Genomic DNA, 17,877 nt, shown 5'->3' with positions numbered 1-17,877 from the left:
GTTAATCCAGCTCTAACACTTATGCAGATGTTCCAGCATTATTGTTCTATTCTTGGAATAAAGTTTGCCACGTGACTTATTTTGCAATTGTTGCCTCATTGGCACAGTGCGTGGTACTTTGTGAGTAATTTATTGTGCATTATTTACTTAACTTCAGGAGAGGCTGCTAGATCTAAATAACAAACCTACTTAGAAAACAATATATTAAAGCAACATTCCAGTAACCCCAGGCAGCCTTGCCAATAAATAATTCATATTAAATTACTTTTTAACAGCAAAACAAATGTATAATTAAAGACTTGCAAAAGACTTTAATGTATATGATGAGAGGGTATAATCATGGTGTCCTTCTTCCAAATTCAAGGGACAGTATATTTACTGCCAGCCAGCTCCAGGTAACCAGTCATGCTGTGCGAATGTGTGGAAAGTGCTGCCATTGATTGCTTCAAGTATATAATCAGTGGTGAGAATCATTGGACCACCAAGGAGGAGGGGAGCTGCAAATTTTCCACACGGCACTTTTTTTTTTTTTTTAATATGCATTTTTGGCTGTCTGGGACATTCTAATATCCCTTTAAGGCAGAGGAAAATGACACAAGACCGTCCTTGTAGTTTGAAGTTACATAAGTGCTCACAGACAGCAGTTACTTTCCTATAGTTTGTTTTCCTAAATAATTGATAACTCACATAAAACAAGATAGAAGATGAAAATATAAAATTTTCGGGTGCCTACTTTTGATCCCCTGTAACTGCTTAGTAGGCACCTTTCGATATACTGGTTCTGTTCGCTCAACCGTTTTCAACTACTACAGTAAAATCCATTATCTCACTTATTTAACTATATATTATACAAGATCAACCTGACCTTTCGGAACCTTTCTAGGTCTGGTCCTTCATTTTGCATAATAAAATGCGATCGGCATGAAACTGCAAGTTGTGGCTTCGACTTCCTGAATTTGCCATATAGTAGGCTAAGTAGGCTTAAGTATTATAGTAGGCTAAGGCGGCTGAAGTATTTTGGTGGGCAGCCCCAAGTCTCTGGGATTGCCTATTGCTTCCTACTTCAGCCTCCTGAGTGGGGTTATGGAACACACGTTGCATGACACTGGAGTAGTAGTGTGGCCTCTCAGAAGACAGGGGGAGAGTGTGTGTGTGTCCACAGATATCAGCATAGCAGCAAACAATTCCCCCAAAGCAGCAGTACTTCAATCATGACTTTGAAGGGAACCGTGCAGTATGGACATATAAAAGAAACAGACATGATCATAGCTGGGGACTCATGGGAGGTTTGCCACTTTTTCTGGGTCAACATCCGAATCCTCCACTCTCATTAAATGAGGGTGTGTCCTGCAACAGTGCTGGTACTGCCCACAATGGCTGCATCCCGCAAAGGTATGGACATGATGCTTTGGGTTTTGCAATAAAAATTTACCATATTTCCTCATGTATAAGACGCACCTTAATTTTGGGGCCCGAAATTTAAAAAAAAAATGTATTATCATAAAATTCATACTTATCATCCTCATCACTCCCATCCATTAACTGCCCCTAAATTAAACCTAAAGACCCCATTAACCATAACTGCCCCTAAATTAAACCTAAAGACCCCATAAACCATAACTGCCCCTAAATTAACCCTAAAGACCCCATCAACCATAACTGCCCCTAAATTAACCCTAAACGCCCCATTAACCATAACTGCCCCTAAATTAACCCCTACCTCCCCTAACTTTCAGCAGCCCAAATATTATTTTTTTACTAACTGTTAGATGAGTTGCTTAGCGATGTGGATGCTATCAGGAAAGGGGCGGGCCAATAGTCAGTGTGCAGGGAGGGACTGTTAATCAGAAAGGGGCGGGGACGATTGTCAGTGTGACTGCAGGGAGGGACTGGGAAGTAGTAACTGCAATCTACAACCACTGTATAAGACGCACCTAGTTTTTAGACCCCAAAGTTTTCGAAAAAACTGCGTCTTATACATGGGGAAATACGGTAATAATCTAAACAGGAAAAAAATCAAAGGCCTAAGATTAATATGCATACAGTAAGGGCCTATGCGTATGTTTGTGTGTGTGAGTGTTAGCATGTGTGCGTATGGATTTAGTATGAGGGCGTTCGGGTGTTTAAAATGTTAAAGTGTCATTGTTGAGCCGAGGGTTAGTGACAACTGGGAGAGAGGGGGAGTGTGTGTGTCTGTATGTACACATAAATAGGTTTATGGAGTCAGAGCGAATGGGTGTTAGAGAGTAGATTGAACCCAGTCATATTGGGGAACAAATACATTTGCGAGGCATCATTAGTGGAAATAATGCCTTGCTGCACTTGATTGCACAGCAAGCCACTACAGGAGATCAAATAAATTCAGTTTTCAGTGTAATTAACTACTTATTTATACAGTGATTTCTTATTTACAAAGTGCTGTATATGCCGCACCCTATTTATGAGTAATCTTGAGGCTTATTATTAACTATACATTAGAATTCCACTATTGTTCTTTGGCAGGATTATGCAACTTTTTAACTGGTGTGTCAATGTTAAGAGAAAGTAAAATAATGAATGCAGCATCATGGTGTTTGTAGAAATAAATACGTTTTTATTGGAGGCAGTCAAATTATCGGATCGTTTTACATTTTCCATAGGCTTTATTGTGTTAATACAGATTCATCATTTTCTTCCTGTACAGTCATTCAGGCTAAAGGCTCAATGTCAACTACACTGGCAGGGCCACTCTATGAAGATGAAAAGTATCCACTGGCAGAGCTGAGGTATGCTGGCAGGACATACGCTCCCCACTGGCCACTTTATTAGGTACACCTTGCTAGTACCGGGTTGGACCCCCCTCATTCTTCGTGGCATACTTTCTACAAGGCGCTGGAAACATTCCTCAGAGATTTTGGTCCATATGGACATGATGGCATCACGCAGTTGTGACGGGAAAGACCTGTACCCCGACTGGGTACACCTGCCAAACGTTGCTTCCTCCGCCCCATGGCCACCGGGACACCAGCGGTTAACCCCTTCACCATCAGACAAGACCAGCGCCACAGCGAGAAGAGAGGATGCTGCTGCAACAGAGCTGCTCTGCCTTTGTCGTCCACACAGCTGCCACTCACTGGATATTGAGTGTCTTTTTCGGACCATTCTCTGTAAACCCTTGAGATGGTTGTGTGTAAAAATCCCAGTAGATGAGCAGTTTCTGAAATACTTAGACCAGCCTGTCTGGCACCAACAACCATGCCACGTTCAAAGTCACTTAAATCCCCTTTCTTCCCCAATCTCTTGATTCATCAAGTTCTCTTGACCACGTCTACATGCCTAAATGAGTTGCTGCCATGTGATTGGCTGATTAGCTATTTGTGTTAACAAGCAATTCAACAGGTGTACCCAATAAAGTGGCCAGTGAGTGTATATGCAATATTAAATGGAAGGTTTAATATGTCCATGACGCTCCATTATACGGGTCCTTTATTTTTCATTTTGGAAGAATACATATTAAATCACTTACTTGATGGAAGATGAAGCACTGTAAAAAAAAAAGTTACTTATTCATAAAGGAGAAAATGACATTTCACAAGAAAAGCGAAGGTTAATAGCCATGGGGATCATAAGACATCTTAAAAGAGACAATGTCGGATGGCATTCATTTTCATTGCTCTGCTCTATCTCATACAAAGTAACAGTACACCAATAAGGTTTTTTGGTCGTTTTTATTTATTCTTAATATACATTTATACAAGCCATATTAAAAAGGCTATTTTGCAACAGTTCAGTGAGCTGTTTTCTAGCTTTAAGAATAATGCATGCATTTTACAAACCAGAGGTAGAAACATGGTATTAAGGGCCTAGAAATGCATACATATGCATTTAGATATATCACGAGCAGGTATATAAATAATAAAACACTTCCAAATTAATTGGCAGAATTTAAGATAAATAATGTAAAAATGGCTGTCAAGTAAAATAAAACCATACTGCTTCTTTAAAGTTATAGTCAAAACAATATTGATGCTTTGTTAGCTGTGTAACTCACTTTCCTACCAATTCTGGAAAGGAAATTATTAAATTCAGTTGATTACTGAAATATGGTGTATTCAAGTATTAAAACATTTAAGAAACAAAACAATTATATATATATATATTTATGTAACACATGAAAGTAAATGTGAAATATGTCTGCGTAGTTCCAGATATTGCGAAATGCCTGATAATCTACTGCTTGATCAAGAGTTCCTCTACGAGCTGTGTTTTCAGTTCTTGACCCTTCAAAAAAAAAAAAACGAACCTTCCAGATAGCTACAAAATTGTGATTCATTAATCTACGGGCAAATGTGGTATTAACCCTTTGTTCACTTAACTACTGGCTCGGAAGTAGTAACTCCCAGAGGAACCTCGTGGCAAGCACCAGAGACCCTATATTATCTATTGGCAAAACTTCTTCCTAATTATGTATATATATACACATAGAATTGCAAGTGTTCCCATTGCTATCTGCTTGCCCATTCAGGGAAGTGTCTCTTAGCTTGGAGGACCTGGCTTACAGAAGACACTGCTCTGATACCATGAACCAAGCCTGGGACCTGCGGAAGTTGCTATGTATCAGGGATATTAAACTCAGTCTCCATGGGACAGTACTCAGATTCAATGAACATTTTAGGATTAACATGGAATCAATAAACACAGCATATATTTTATATACACACACAGTCTCCTTCGCTTCCATTGTTATTAGCGAAATCTTTGAACTGAGGGCTGAGTGGCTATGGAAAAGGGAATTCCCCTTCAGCAACTCAATGTTTCTAATAAAACATTACTAAACATGGCACAACAGCAGTTAAAAGAACTCAAGTGGAACATAACTATCACAACAAATACTACAAGGAAGTCTTTGCAATGACAGCTCGGTTCAATGAACCTAAACCATTATCCGGGCTGGATTTACAATTAGGCATGGTGGTCTTCAGCCCCTGGGCTAGGTTTAATATACAAAGCCATGCTGGGCCTCAAGGAGTATTAGGTAGAAAATATTTTGGCTCTCTAAAACACAGTACGGCCAATTATTATGATGCAGCTTGAAGCTGGTTCAAAGAATGAGATAAATGTTAAAACCGTGAGTCATGGCTGTGGATTATAGAGCAACACTTTCCACTTTGTAACTAGTACGAAATCCAGCCCAGTATTCAACATTTGTCCAATCGTTCATTAAGACTGTACTGGAAGATTTATGTGGAAAATCAAGTGTGTGTGAGAAAAATTCATGATCCAAGTAACTGCCATCACTACTCTTACACAATATGTCCTTGACAAACCTGGCCGCCACAAGACCTTTGTGTATTTTGCGTGATGTTACATGCCACCTTCACGAGTAACCCAGTAGTGAGAAAAACTTTTTCCAAATGCCACGAGAGCGGCAAATGAATAGATAGTGACACTGGGCTACCACTGTTACTCTCTAACACCTACTCACTTGTAGCAGTTCCACATCTAAATTACAGTATTTTTTCTTTCCTCGACATTGTCCATGAGAAACATTTGTGAACTGCTGTTACCCAGCAGAGATCATAGGTGTGTATATATATATATATATATATATATATATATATATATATATATATATATATATAGATAGATTTATAAATGAACATATCACATGCACAACCAATGTACTCTAACACTCTACTCTTCTGTAATGAAAATCACCAGCAAAAAAAACAGCTGGAGAGAAAACAAACAGGATTAGGTTCTCAAGTATTTAAACAAACAAGTAGAAAAACTGGACACACGGGAATTGGTTTGAATGGTCCATAAAGTCTTTAGGAAGCTACATATTCAGATATCATGAAGATTTGGATAAATACAATGAAATAACTTTTTTTCTTTCATAAATCCTTTGTGCCTTTTTATACTGATAAAAGTTCCATACGAGATAATAATTTACAGTTTTGTTTTTTTTAAGAAATTAGTGCAAAATAAATTGGTTTAAAAGGAGAATGTCATTTACAGTCACATCAAAAAAGACAGTAAAATGAATCAGAAATTTTACATGGCTGGATTCTGTTACCTGTCCCAGTATAAAGTGCTTTTTTTTTTTATAATTATTTTGTTTTTATTAACTGGATGGTCTTACTACCCCAGAAATTCCTTGAAAAGTCAGTAATACATGCCCTCTTGGAATACCGGGTCACTACACATAACCCTATCTGCTCCATAAACTCCCATTGTCCCTTCTGGAGAAAATAATTTCCCCATTTCCATTACAGATAAAAAATACATCTCCATAGTAAAAACTGGCAGTCGTTTCTGTCCATTATTATTGAAAGGCAAGTTTAACTCCTGCAGGAGTAAGGAGTGTCTGTACAAGTAAGGCAACGTTCCCATATGCGGAGGAGAACTTAGAGATCCATACATCGGCTTTATTTTCCATTTAGAGCTTCCAGGTAAAGATTTTGGTTCCTCTTTGTTGTCTTGGGTTTCTCAATAGCCAATACACATTTACAGTATAAGAAATGACAGTGGTCCCTTATATTGTTGTGGTGTGGTCCACTTCTGTTTACTACTATTCATACACTGCTACTGTTCCATAGCAGAGGGCGGACAGTCTGCTTTCTACGCTTGCTTTATCTGTGAAGAGAATAGGCAGTGTTAGCTAGATATCCTCCAATAAAATTGCATGTTAAGTGTTCTCCTTAGGCATGTTTAGAACAGACACCTTTAAATATAAGTTATGCCCCAGTTTCACAATGTGACAATTCCCACCCCCTGGCATTCAGGGAATTTAATCAAAATTATTTTCCGTACTCACATTTGTGGACGTTTTCAATGTCTTCTGGGCTCTGCAGAATCTTCGTTAAGCCGTCCAGAAGCAGCGCTGCTTTGTGGTATCGATATGCAATATCTTCTGTCTGTTGGAACATCTCATCAAGAGCAGCAGACTGAACCTGCATCCAGATCATACAGCACAGTTAATACTCATATCTAACATAGTGATCTTTAGTGTCTAACATGTGGATTCCCTGTCAACACCAGATAAAGTTGGATTGTCTGGCAGGTTCACAGAGTAAGCCAAAAACAAAGTCACGTTATACTAAGTTGACTCAAATTCCAGAAGGGTGTAGTCCCAAAATTGCCCAGACTTTATCTAGAACGTACGAATGTATGCAAACTTCAACGATCTACGTAGCATGGTGCGATGAAACTCAAGTGGTATGGGTGCCGAGTAAACAAACTATTTCCTTTCTTACCATTTCCACTGCACAGTTATAGATGAGCTTCTCTGCTGTGACGCTGTTAATTTCATCGATTAATCGCTGCTTGTCTGAGAAGAAGCGGTTCAGCTGCTCAGTCAGCTTCTTGCACATGCTGATGCAGAATTTATACCTCTCGTTCATGTTCTTCACAACTGCAACACCAAACAGAAGTATGTGAGCCCAAAAGGTAGGCTTTTTCTTCATTTAGTGTCCCACCTATGTCCCTAATGACTTGGAAGTACGTCATATAATTATATGTGGGTATTGAATGACTACTTGTGAACAGAGTTATCGCTATGCATGGAATCGTTCACTTTCTCACCTTGCTTAACAGCGCTTGAAGGGGTCAGCTTTCCAGATTTGATTTGAGACTTAGCGAGTTGCAGTGACGATGCTAAAAACTGTGCAGCTTTCATGTACAGAACCAGCTGTTCCACCTGCCTGTGAGACAAACACATAGCTCGTTGGTATTCAAACAGTAGATACATGCCATGCACAAGAAGACAGCCTGGTGGAGGCCCTGTCACAATCAATACAGGAACTTATATTGAACTTGTATATATACACACACACATATTATATATATATATTAGGGCTGCAACTAATGATTATTTTAATAATCGATTAGTTGGCCGATTATTTTTTCGATTAATCGATTAATCGGATAAAAAAAACGCAATTTTTTTAAATTTAAAATAATGGAATTAAAAATGTACAATTTACCCTTTCATCTCTTTATTGCAATGGCCTCTCTCTCTCTATTCACCTTCTTATTTTACTGACATAATAATAAAAGCTACAAGAACCCAAACACGGTGTTTCTCAAACTAGGTTTTAATACAAAGTTATTAGTAAATATTAATTCATATGTTAACTATTTTTCATTTTTAATAAAAACTATGAGAAAAAAAGCCTTGTTTAAATTTTTTTTATTTACCGAACTGCCCCCGGTTATGCACATCAGACCCCCAGCTTGCCACTCTGCCCCCATATATGCCTTATACCTTTTATATGCCAGATTCCACTGTGCCCCCTGATATGCCATCGTGCCCCTGATATGCCTTATACTCCTTATATGCCAGTGATATGCAACTGAGCCCCCTGATAAACCTTTTACCCCCAGATGTTTTATGACCCCCTGATATGCCTAATATCGATATGCCTTATACCCCCTATATGCCCTGAAATTCATAATACCCCCATACACCACTATAACTCACCCATACACAACTTTGGCTCCTCCCCTCCCATACACAACCTCGGCTCCTCCCCCTCCCATACACCACTCTGGCTCCTCCCCCTCCCACACTCCACTCTGCCTCCTCCCCCTCCCATACTCCACTCTGCTTCCTCCCCCTCCCATACATCACTTTGGCTCCTCCCCCTCCCATACACCACTTTGCCTCCTCCCCCCTCCCATACTTCACTCTGCCTCCTCCCATCCTCCACTCTGCCTCCTCCCCCTCCCATACTCCACTCTGCCTCCTCCCCCCTCCCATACTCCACTCTGCCCCCCCCATACTCCACTCTGCCTCCTGTCAGCAACGGATCTTCACTAGACAAGGACTTTCACTGCAGCTTCATAGAAGCCACAGTGTAAGTGAAGTGCAGTAACGGAGGCTGTCTGTGCGATGCAGACACTCACAGGCTGACAGAGAATCATCCTCTCTATCAGCTGGTGGGGGTCTGCATCGCACAGACAGCCTCCGTTCCTGTCAGTAACGGAGCCGGGTAGAGAGGCAGAGTGGCGTATGGGAGGGGGAGGAGCCACAGTGGTGTATGGGAGGGTGGCTCCCATACACCCCTCTGACTCCTCCCCCCCTCCCATACACCGCTCTGCCTCTCTACCCGGCTCCGTTACTGACAGTAACGGAGGCTGTCTGTGCGATGCCAACGATTTTCATAATCGATTATTATCGATTTTATCGATTAGTTGTTTCAGCCCTAATATATATATATAAAACGCTGACTTTTAAAAACAGGAACACAAGAATGGTTGTCATGAAAACCAAACATTTAATTTTTACTCCATTTTACAATAGGTGGCATGACACAGCCATTCCCAGTATGTGATAAGTGAGCAAATATTAGAGGTGTTGCGAAGCTTTTACCGGAAAGACTATTCATGATAATATTTACTCCTATATTTAGACCTTGGACACTTACCCCCACTCTTTGCTCAGCTGGCTTATCTGATCCACCACAACACTCTCCTGAATCTGATAGAGAGACACAGCAGATGTGCCGAGATCAGATGTCCCTCCCCGCGTAGCAGTCAGCTCTAATACACACTCTGTGAACATCAGCATGAGGTTGAGGTGACGCAGAGTATCCGTGTGCTCTCTCTGTTATCACAACAAGACACGATTACTCTCAAGCCACTTCCGCAAAGTCAAAGTTTTAAGCCATATAAAGATGTGTTATCTAAATATAATGTCAATGAGCAGATAGGTAACTTTGTAATAAATGAGGCAAGGATTCTAACAAATACAGGAAATGCAATCTCCCAGTCTAATATGCTTATTTATTGCTGCTTCTACTTTACCTCCATCAGAGTTTCTTCAGGAAGTTCAGGGGCTTCAAACGTGATGAAGTCTTCGAGGCTGGGAGGCGACGTGCCATAAGACATGTACTTCAGACTTGGAGCTGCGTCTGCTCCAGGAGGCGAACAGCCCATGTGAATACAGGATGGGGATCCCATGTGTACACGTCCACTGGTGGAGCACAGAGATCCAGCAGAACTGTTTGATCCAACTGAAGGTAACAGACATTATAAGTCACACTGACAACAGCCATTAAAACATACATACAATATGGCACAGGTATCATTAAGCGCTGCGTAGATTGTCGGCGCTATATAAATAAAAGATAATACTAATAATAAAACTACAGAACTACGTAATTATTTTTTCTTGGCTTTAATAATATTATTTTAACTTAAAAAAAAGTCAGTTACAAGTCTGCCATTAACTTTTGCCAGAGCATAGTAGATATACCAATTTAGTTGAAGAATAGTTATCTTATGTATGGTTACGTTAATTTTACCCGTATTAAAATACTATAGACACACTTAGGTGTTAGATGCCATAGTCTGATTATGTCCTTTTTCATTTATAGCTGGCCACAAAGAGATACATGGGTTAAGTTATGATAGGTGGAAAAAAGTACACTTGAGAATTCTGTCCAATCTATGCTTTTGTGTGTATATATATATATATATATATATATATATATATATCATATATACGATGTGCTATTATATGCTAGACGGTTAGAGTGTGCCTTGAAATTTAGATTCCAAAGTGTACAGATAACTTATTTAGATTATTTCATAGACAGTTTAGGCTTTTCTAAATTGAAAGTTATTTCACTTATTATTTCTTAATGCGTCACACTCCCAACACCCTTGATTGGCCAGCGAAGTGGGGATTATATACTATTAACACAATTTAACCTAGCACTGAGAGGTCAGGAAAATCAGGGAGTAGCATTTTATTGGGAGACATATGTACTTAACCCTTTAATGATGGGTTGGGAAGATGAATTATTTAGGGAATAAGTTGATAAATGCTGGGCTTACCTGATGTGGTTCTGGTTCTCATCATCATGTGGCTGCAAGTAGGTGGGGTGGAGCTGTTAGGTGGGGAACCTACAGTAAACATCACTGCCCTGGTACCAATGGAGGGCACAGTCAGCGCTGATCCACCTGCCCCTGCAGGAACTGAGAAGATGTCTTACATTAAAATCTTGCATACCCTATGCAGTTTCAGTATTCTGGGGGTTTGGGGGAAGGGCATTAAGGTGCTATTGCATGACTCAATTTTGCATATACTGTTATGAGAAATGCATTAGAAGACACTGAATACAAAAAATATGAAATTACGCACTACAATTCTTCTATCAAGGCCATAAAATACACATGACTTCACATGACTTCTCCATTTTCTCCAGTGTAATATGTCATGTGTTGTTGTTCAACTGAGGTTGTATCTACCTAATTTTTAGACCTGCTAAGGAATAGATGATTGTTATGTCTTGATATGTAAAACCATAGAGTTCAAAGAGGGTGTACTTCCTTTATACTGCTTGCACATGTGTCGGTGTGTGAATATGGTGTGCTACCTGTATCCATGGGCCGCTCCGAATTCAGGCTGTCTGTGCTGCCCTGGTAATGCTGATATCCGAGAGTAGCTCTCCCTGTCTGATCCGACAGCTTCCCAGCACTTACAGACCTGAAAGGGAAACCACAGTTTACCAACTGGAACTTACTGCATCATCTCCTTCTCCTGGCACTGGCCGTATTTCAGAATTTATTGGTTTTGTAAAAAAACAGCAAGTTATAGGTGAAACATCTCACCTTTAAGTTTCACCTGCAAGAAGTGCTGATATTACCATGTGTAATGCAATATTTAAAATCGCAGGGTTTTAGTCTATGAGATCACATACTTTATCTCATGAGGCAGAGGTCATTGTTATCAGAGCTTTAAATATGATATAGGCTTATCACATACTAATAGGCAACATCGATATCCAGTCATACAAGCAGCATTACCAACCATCTCCACTAGGGAGCAGTATAACCACGTTATGTGCATCCTTGGTATCCATTAAGGTCACAAACATTTCACAGTATACCAATAAAAAAAAGCTATAGCAGGCTTACAAATTGAGAGAGCATAGTAACAAACATGTTACTTTGCGTAAGGGAACGCATACAATTTGCAACAACATTTGTATGTGACAATGCTGGAAACTAACTTAAATTATATACATGGCAAATGCAATTTATGATATACATTTAGGCAATTTCAGTATTACTTTGGTTCTGAAAATATGCAACACTGGGTTTTCTTTGCAAATCAGGACTGCACTCGTCCTTATCCACGTGGTCCGATACTTTTGCACGAATCATCCAGCAATGAAGGGCTTAACTAGACAAACACTTTGCTTTGTTAAAGCTCCACAGAGTTTTCAGGTACATCAAACCAGTTCTCTCCACACATAAAGATAGTTGCACAGAGCATGTATAGTAGAACAGTCCTGTCTAGCTTTCACACAATCTCACCTTCCAAAAGTAGTCTTGCTGTGCTCTGAACTGCCCTGCTTTTCAGCAGTGTGCATGTAGTGGTAATGGGAGAAGTCTCTTGGGTCAGGTAAGTCTTTAGCCTGCGCAGGAGTGTCAGTGGGGCCTTGACGAGAGGCCAGAGCGAGCAGGTTTGACGATGCCTGTGTTTTCGGGATCTTGAATGGAGCGGTTGCCTGGAAATTCAATATAATTAGACGTGAGATTACTCAAAGGGGATTTCTATATAATTCATTACCATCTGGATGTAGCCACAGATGGGCAGTTTGGCAGGAGGCCACTGTGCTAGGGTTATCCTCCAACGTATATTCCAAAATAGATTTAATTATTCTAGAATGCATCAAACTGTGACTGGTTTCTTTTGTCCTTTGTGCTGGGCTTAGGGTTAAACCCAATGGTCCTAGTGCCACTGCTACAGTGGCTTGGAACGGCAGGGATGCCAGCACCAGGATTTGCAGCTTGCTAGCTTTAATTCAATAAACAGTCACAACTTTTTACCATATTCCTTTGTGTAACGTAAGGAAAATTAATCTTATTAAACTTGTTCGTAGTATAGCATTAATACAATCAATGTATTGTTGGTTTTCGTACTGACAAGACTTTAATATTTAAGCATTCGTAGCAAAATCACACCGAGAAACTAGTAATCGGGTACCAACCAACACCTTACTGTACTATGATCTTAAAGACAAGAAAAACAGTTACCTTAGTCGGCGATCCAATAATAGTGGGGAGCGGGGATTTATATAGCCATTCTGAGCTCCTGGGTGATGATCCCATGTGCTTTGTAGGAGAAGCTCCAAGGCTGACAGGCCTTGTTGGCTGTGGAGAATGGCTGAAGCCATGGCCTGCGTACGAGGGACACACCGGATCGGAGTGTTGCTTTCGCAACTTCTGCTTGTTCTGGTAGATATCAGTGAGTGTAGGGGAGCTCTGCAACCTGCCTCCCAGCAAAAACTGTGGGGACTGGGACTGCGGCACTGGGGAACCTGCAAACAGTTCAGTAGGTTACAGAAAAACAGATGGATCCTGATGGTAATTCAATTTAACCTTTTACAGTAGTGTGAGCAAAAAAAAAAGAAATCTAAAAGGACTACACAGAAAACAAAACTAATTAAAGCTACCTACCTGAGGAATTTCTGCTCCTGGATTCATGTCCTTGAGCATGTCCACAACAACAGTGTCCAAGCTGCTCTGGGATGACACCAACTGTAGAACAAGCCAGGAAGACACAGTAAGGCAAATGTACCAGAATCAAAGGCAGTATTCATATTTGTGTGTGTGTTTGTCACTGTGTTCAATTCAATGCCGATTGCTATTATTTGGTTTATACAGCGGGATTCAATCTGTGGACCTTGCGCATTCACCAAATTAAATGGCACATAATGGGTAGAAATCAAGATAGACTGACAGGGAATTATGCTATAGATTAGAACCAGAGATAAATCTATTGACCCTATCCTCTCCCCAGTGTATATTTGGCCCCAGTACTAGATAGTTATTTGCAATAAAATCAGCTTCTGCCCTATTGTGTTTTATGTAGTTACCTAGTGGTGAAGGAGAGTATGGGCGCGAGGATCCGGTGGATAAACGTCGTCCAATGGCCTGCACCACTTCTGCTGAGCTGGGAGAGCCGGAACCAACCTTTAAAAATCCCATAGGACTAGTATTGGAGCGCCTTACTGCACCAGATCTGCTGGAGAAAAATCAATGAAAGGAGCGTGACTTATTGAAGACAATACCCTTATGGGTAAAAAAAAAAAAGTTAAAAAAGTAAAAATATTTTAAACATATAGTTTCTAAAACAGAGATAGGATACATGCTTTAACGCTGACATGTTCAGCTCTTTTTAATTAATTTTATCTGCATAAATAATGACAGGTTAATAACAATTACACAACAACTATTATTCTAAAGGCAGTTCAGATGTACAGTGTACAACTTAAAAGCACCTCCTAGTATGATTTAAGCAAAACATGAATATGTACAATGAACATGCTGATGGTAGGGTTTTTTTGTTTTCACGCTTTTGCGTGTTGAACTGGTGTCCTCAGTATTAGACATGTGGGTACAAAATGTCCACATATTTCTATTGCATCACATAACACACATCAGATGACTAATATGTGGACAAAGAAGCCTGATGGAACATGAGACAGGAAATGGCGATTAGATTTTCAGGTACGATGATGCTTATGTTCAGGTAACTAACTAAAACATTCATGACATGCCACTGATTAAACTCACCATGCAAGTAGTCTATTAGTTATCTGATATTACATAACACTTCTATTAACTTACCTGGGGGAGGCATGAGGATTAGATGTTGGGCTGGCAGTGGATGACAGATTCTGCTCAATGCGTTGATAATTTCGCAGCTGCGTCGGGACAGGAATTGGCGCGCTCTCGCTACGTGGCGACACCTGTGGCTGACTCGGTCTGAAGTCAAACGGCACAAAGAAAGGGAATAGATCCCCGTATAAATGTCTCTGTGTTATCTGAACCATCGTACTGCTGAACAAGGCAAAATAGAATGTACGCTTCACTTGAGTGCCCAGCTAATGGCTCGAAAATCTATTGTTGCTGCTCTGAATCCCAGAAATCCATTAGTTTCAGCGGCAGTAACAGTTCCCTGCCGTGTCTTTCCAGCAGTACAGAGAAATCTGTGCTTTCATGCACTGAGCTTACAGATCAGCGGGACCAAGTCCCTCCCTGCCAGCCTCGGCCATAAACTGCATTTCAAAACAAAGCAATTCTAGGAAACTCGGCAGCCAGCGAGAACAGGAAGTACAAATGGAGTTCAGAGCAGCTGCGCTGTTTACATCAATTTGACCGTACACGGCAGATTCAATATAAAAGCACACTAGGCAAGTCTAGCACAAGAGTACAAAACATTCTCTCATAAAATTCCACTTGTTTTCAGAAAGGTAATAAAAAAAAAACACTCCACAAGAGGTGGGCAGGTTCTTGATCTAATTATTACTAGATTGTCCATTTCCAAGAATCTGAGGACACATGCTTTTTATCCAGTGGAAACATGAAAAAAAAAAACACACAAAGAATGCTGGGTGTAGATTACTATACACAAGCTTATTAAAACGTTCAACACACTTGGAAAGCTGCCATATGTTGGCCCCCTATTCAAACAAAACACAATGCCAGTGTCCAGTAAAACAAAACGTAGCATTAAAGAAACACCATTTTTGGTACTGTTAAATATCACTGTTAGGCTGTTGCCATAGAAGCAGCAAAAAACAAAACAAAACCTTCTCTAAACCTTCTGAGGACAGAATAAAAGTTACAGATCTGCTTACGCTGGACGGCACAATGCTGTGTCTAAGTGGAACGTCTCTTTAGGTAGTAATGTGTCAAATGCATGGGCAGCTCCTTCTAAGGTCCACTGCTCATAATAATTTGATATGATTCTTATAAATACTACCGACTATATGCTTGGCTGGACATGCTGGAAACAGTCATGGGACCAAAAACAGGGGTTTGAGCCAGGCTTGTAGTTCTCTTATAACAAGCAGGGGCCGAGCCAACGGCAGGCATCGCTATAATTCTTCTATACCAACTGAAAACCTTGTTTTTTGAGGGCCATCCTGGTTTCTGTTATATCTCTATAGAAATATCATCATACAATCCATCTGTTTGGGGTGTCTGAATGGAGGTAGCTGATCTGTTTTTTAGGGCACATCAAGTAAAACTTGATCATTAGCTTTTGTTTACGTAGCGCCAACAATTTACATATCACTTCCAACGGTACTGTGCAAAAGTTTTAGGCAGGTTTGATGAAATGCTGTAACTTAAGAATGCTTTCAAAAGTTCAATAGTGAGTGAACAGAAGAAAAATCTAAAACAATGCTTGGTGTGACCACACTTTGCCTTCAAAACAGCATCAGTTAAAAGTCAGGGATTGATAACTTGGCCTAAAGGGTTATTTTTACTTTGTTTCGTAACCGCATGCTCCGTGGCACACCTTGCCTATTTAAGGAAGGCCAGGTGATATTTATGGACTGTGGTTTGAAGACTGTGGTTGGCAGCAAATACTAAATCAATCAGATAGAAACCACTGCTGTTTAAGATGTAGGCACATATTAAGACTTAGCTCAAGGAATCATAACCACTCTTGAACACCTGGGAGCCATTTATCTTCCAGCTTAATAAAGGAGTCAGCCTATCTTCAGAAAAAATGCTTATGACCCACATGGATTAATAATTGCACACTTTGTTGGTCTGATTGATTCCTAAATCATTAATTTAAAGAAACGGTGCCATCAAAGTAAAATATTATTTATCTGTATATTTTTAGGTCTTATGTGAAAGTAGAATATGCAGATAGTTATACTTTAGTTTTATATTTGCAGTAAATTCAAAGATAATATTACTAATAGTATCTCTTTAAGGCAAAAACCGGAGCTAATACATAATTTAGCACTTTCATTGGCTAACTGCCATATAATGGACTGCAAGCTTTCAAGACTATCTAGGTCTCTTCTTCATGACTTAGATGGTCTTGAAAGCTTGCAATCCATTATACGTCAGTTAGCCAATAAAGGTATCATCTTTATAAAATTAGCTTTCTCTCTTTTCTATGGCAAATACGGTACAACTCTACACCTTAAAACACCACTGTGTATGAAAACAAGCTAGTCTGCAGTGCTGAGTACGGCTTGACTAGAGTAGGCAGGTAGAACCAGATGAAATTCCCCCCATTTAGGAACTATGATGCCGACGAGCGTGGCTTGCCTTGATAAACCGATCCTAGGGTCTGACTAGGTCCAGGCTTAGTTTATGCTGTGCCACTAATCAGTTCACCCACCTCTATCACCAATCATTGCTGGTAGGACAAGGAAAACCTATAAACAAAGACTCCAAACTCGTGACACAACACACCTGGTTGGCACTGTTGAAGAACCACATCGTGAGGATGAAGGTTTCTGTGCATTGCCCGAGCCACCAGATGTGTTTAATGGCGATTGTCTGTAGTAGGAAGAAAAAGAAAAGACATACAACATAAAAACACAATTTCAGGAAATAGAAAGCAAGGTAAAAAAAAAAAAAAAAAAGCTCAAAAAATATTACAAAAGCATTCACCTTATTCCACACTGCTCCCATATTATTCCGCATAACAAACTATAGTGACAAAAATCCATTGTTATGCCAAGAGTCTGAACATATGAAGCAGTCTTCTTGTTGACAAAGATTTATACTCTAATATCAAATGGATAACAGACCTACAGTCATTAGATGAAGACTTTATGTACACTCTAGACAGATGAGCAGAGGACCTCGAAAAATGAAACAAATAGACATCGCTTCGTATAACAGACGCTGTCTCTCACTGCACTGCCTGCAGATAATGCATGTAGTGGCGCTGGTAATTAAAGGAGAGCAGAGCATTGTAACTTACCCTCCGCACATCAAGAAGTCGCTAGATGCTCTCCGCCCAGCCGCCCCTGTAGGCAGATCATCTGCAGAGCAAGAAGATATTTTCACTAAGACACAGCAACCAACCATAATGGAGAAGTGTATACACCACTATCATCG

The 17,877-nt window shown here is 40.1% G+C and overlaps 1 protein-coding gene across 2 annotated transcripts in view; it reads right to left on the bottom strand.

The window, feature by feature from the left end:
• Positions 1-5,668: 5,668 nt before the first annotated feature.
• Positions 5,669-17,877, bottom strand: part of ULK2 (unc-51 like autophagy activating kinase 2) — a 56,401-nt gene continuing 44,192 nt past the window's right edge. Inside the window, exons 14-28 of one of the 2 annotated variants that reach the window (XM_053454811.1) lie at positions 17,741-17,801; positions 17,224-17,310; positions 14,629-14,766; positions 13,875-14,023; positions 13,456-13,536; positions 13,033-13,316; positions 12,310-12,503; positions 11,367-11,476; positions 10,825-10,965; positions 9,790-9,998; positions 9,411-9,589; positions 7,567-7,685; positions 7,239-7,396; positions 6,800-6,935; positions 5,669-6,618 (exon numbers count right to left, since the gene is read on the bottom strand). In XM_053454811.1, coding sequence (XP_053310786.1) covers positions 6,554-6,618; positions 6,800-6,935; positions 7,239-7,396; positions 7,567-7,685; positions 9,411-9,589; positions 9,790-9,998; positions 10,825-10,965; positions 11,367-11,476; positions 12,310-12,503; positions 13,033-13,316; positions 13,456-13,536; positions 13,875-14,023; positions 14,629-14,766; positions 17,224-17,310; positions 17,741-17,801 — 2,111 coding nt within the window. In that variant the 3' untranslated portion in view covers positions 5,669-6,553. The remainder of the gene's footprint in view (positions 6,619-6,799; positions 6,936-7,238; positions 7,397-7,566; positions 7,686-9,410; positions 9,590-9,789; positions 9,999-10,824; positions 10,966-11,366; positions 11,477-12,309; positions 12,504-13,032; positions 13,317-13,455; positions 13,537-13,874; positions 14,024-14,628; positions 14,767-17,223; positions 17,311-17,740; positions 17,802-17,877) is intronic. The other variant, XM_053454812.1, reaches the window with a different exon arrangement.

Source organism: Spea bombifrons, chromosome 2 (assembly GCF_027358695.1).
Source record: "Spea bombifrons isolate aSpeBom1 chromosome 2, aSpeBom1.2.pri, whole genome shotgun sequence".
Taxonomy (NCBI): Eukaryota; Metazoa; Chordata; class Amphibia; order Anura; family Pelobatidae; genus Spea; species Spea bombifrons.
Note: the sequence above shows the minus strand (reverse complement) of the source record. Positions and strands in the feature narration are given on the sequence as shown.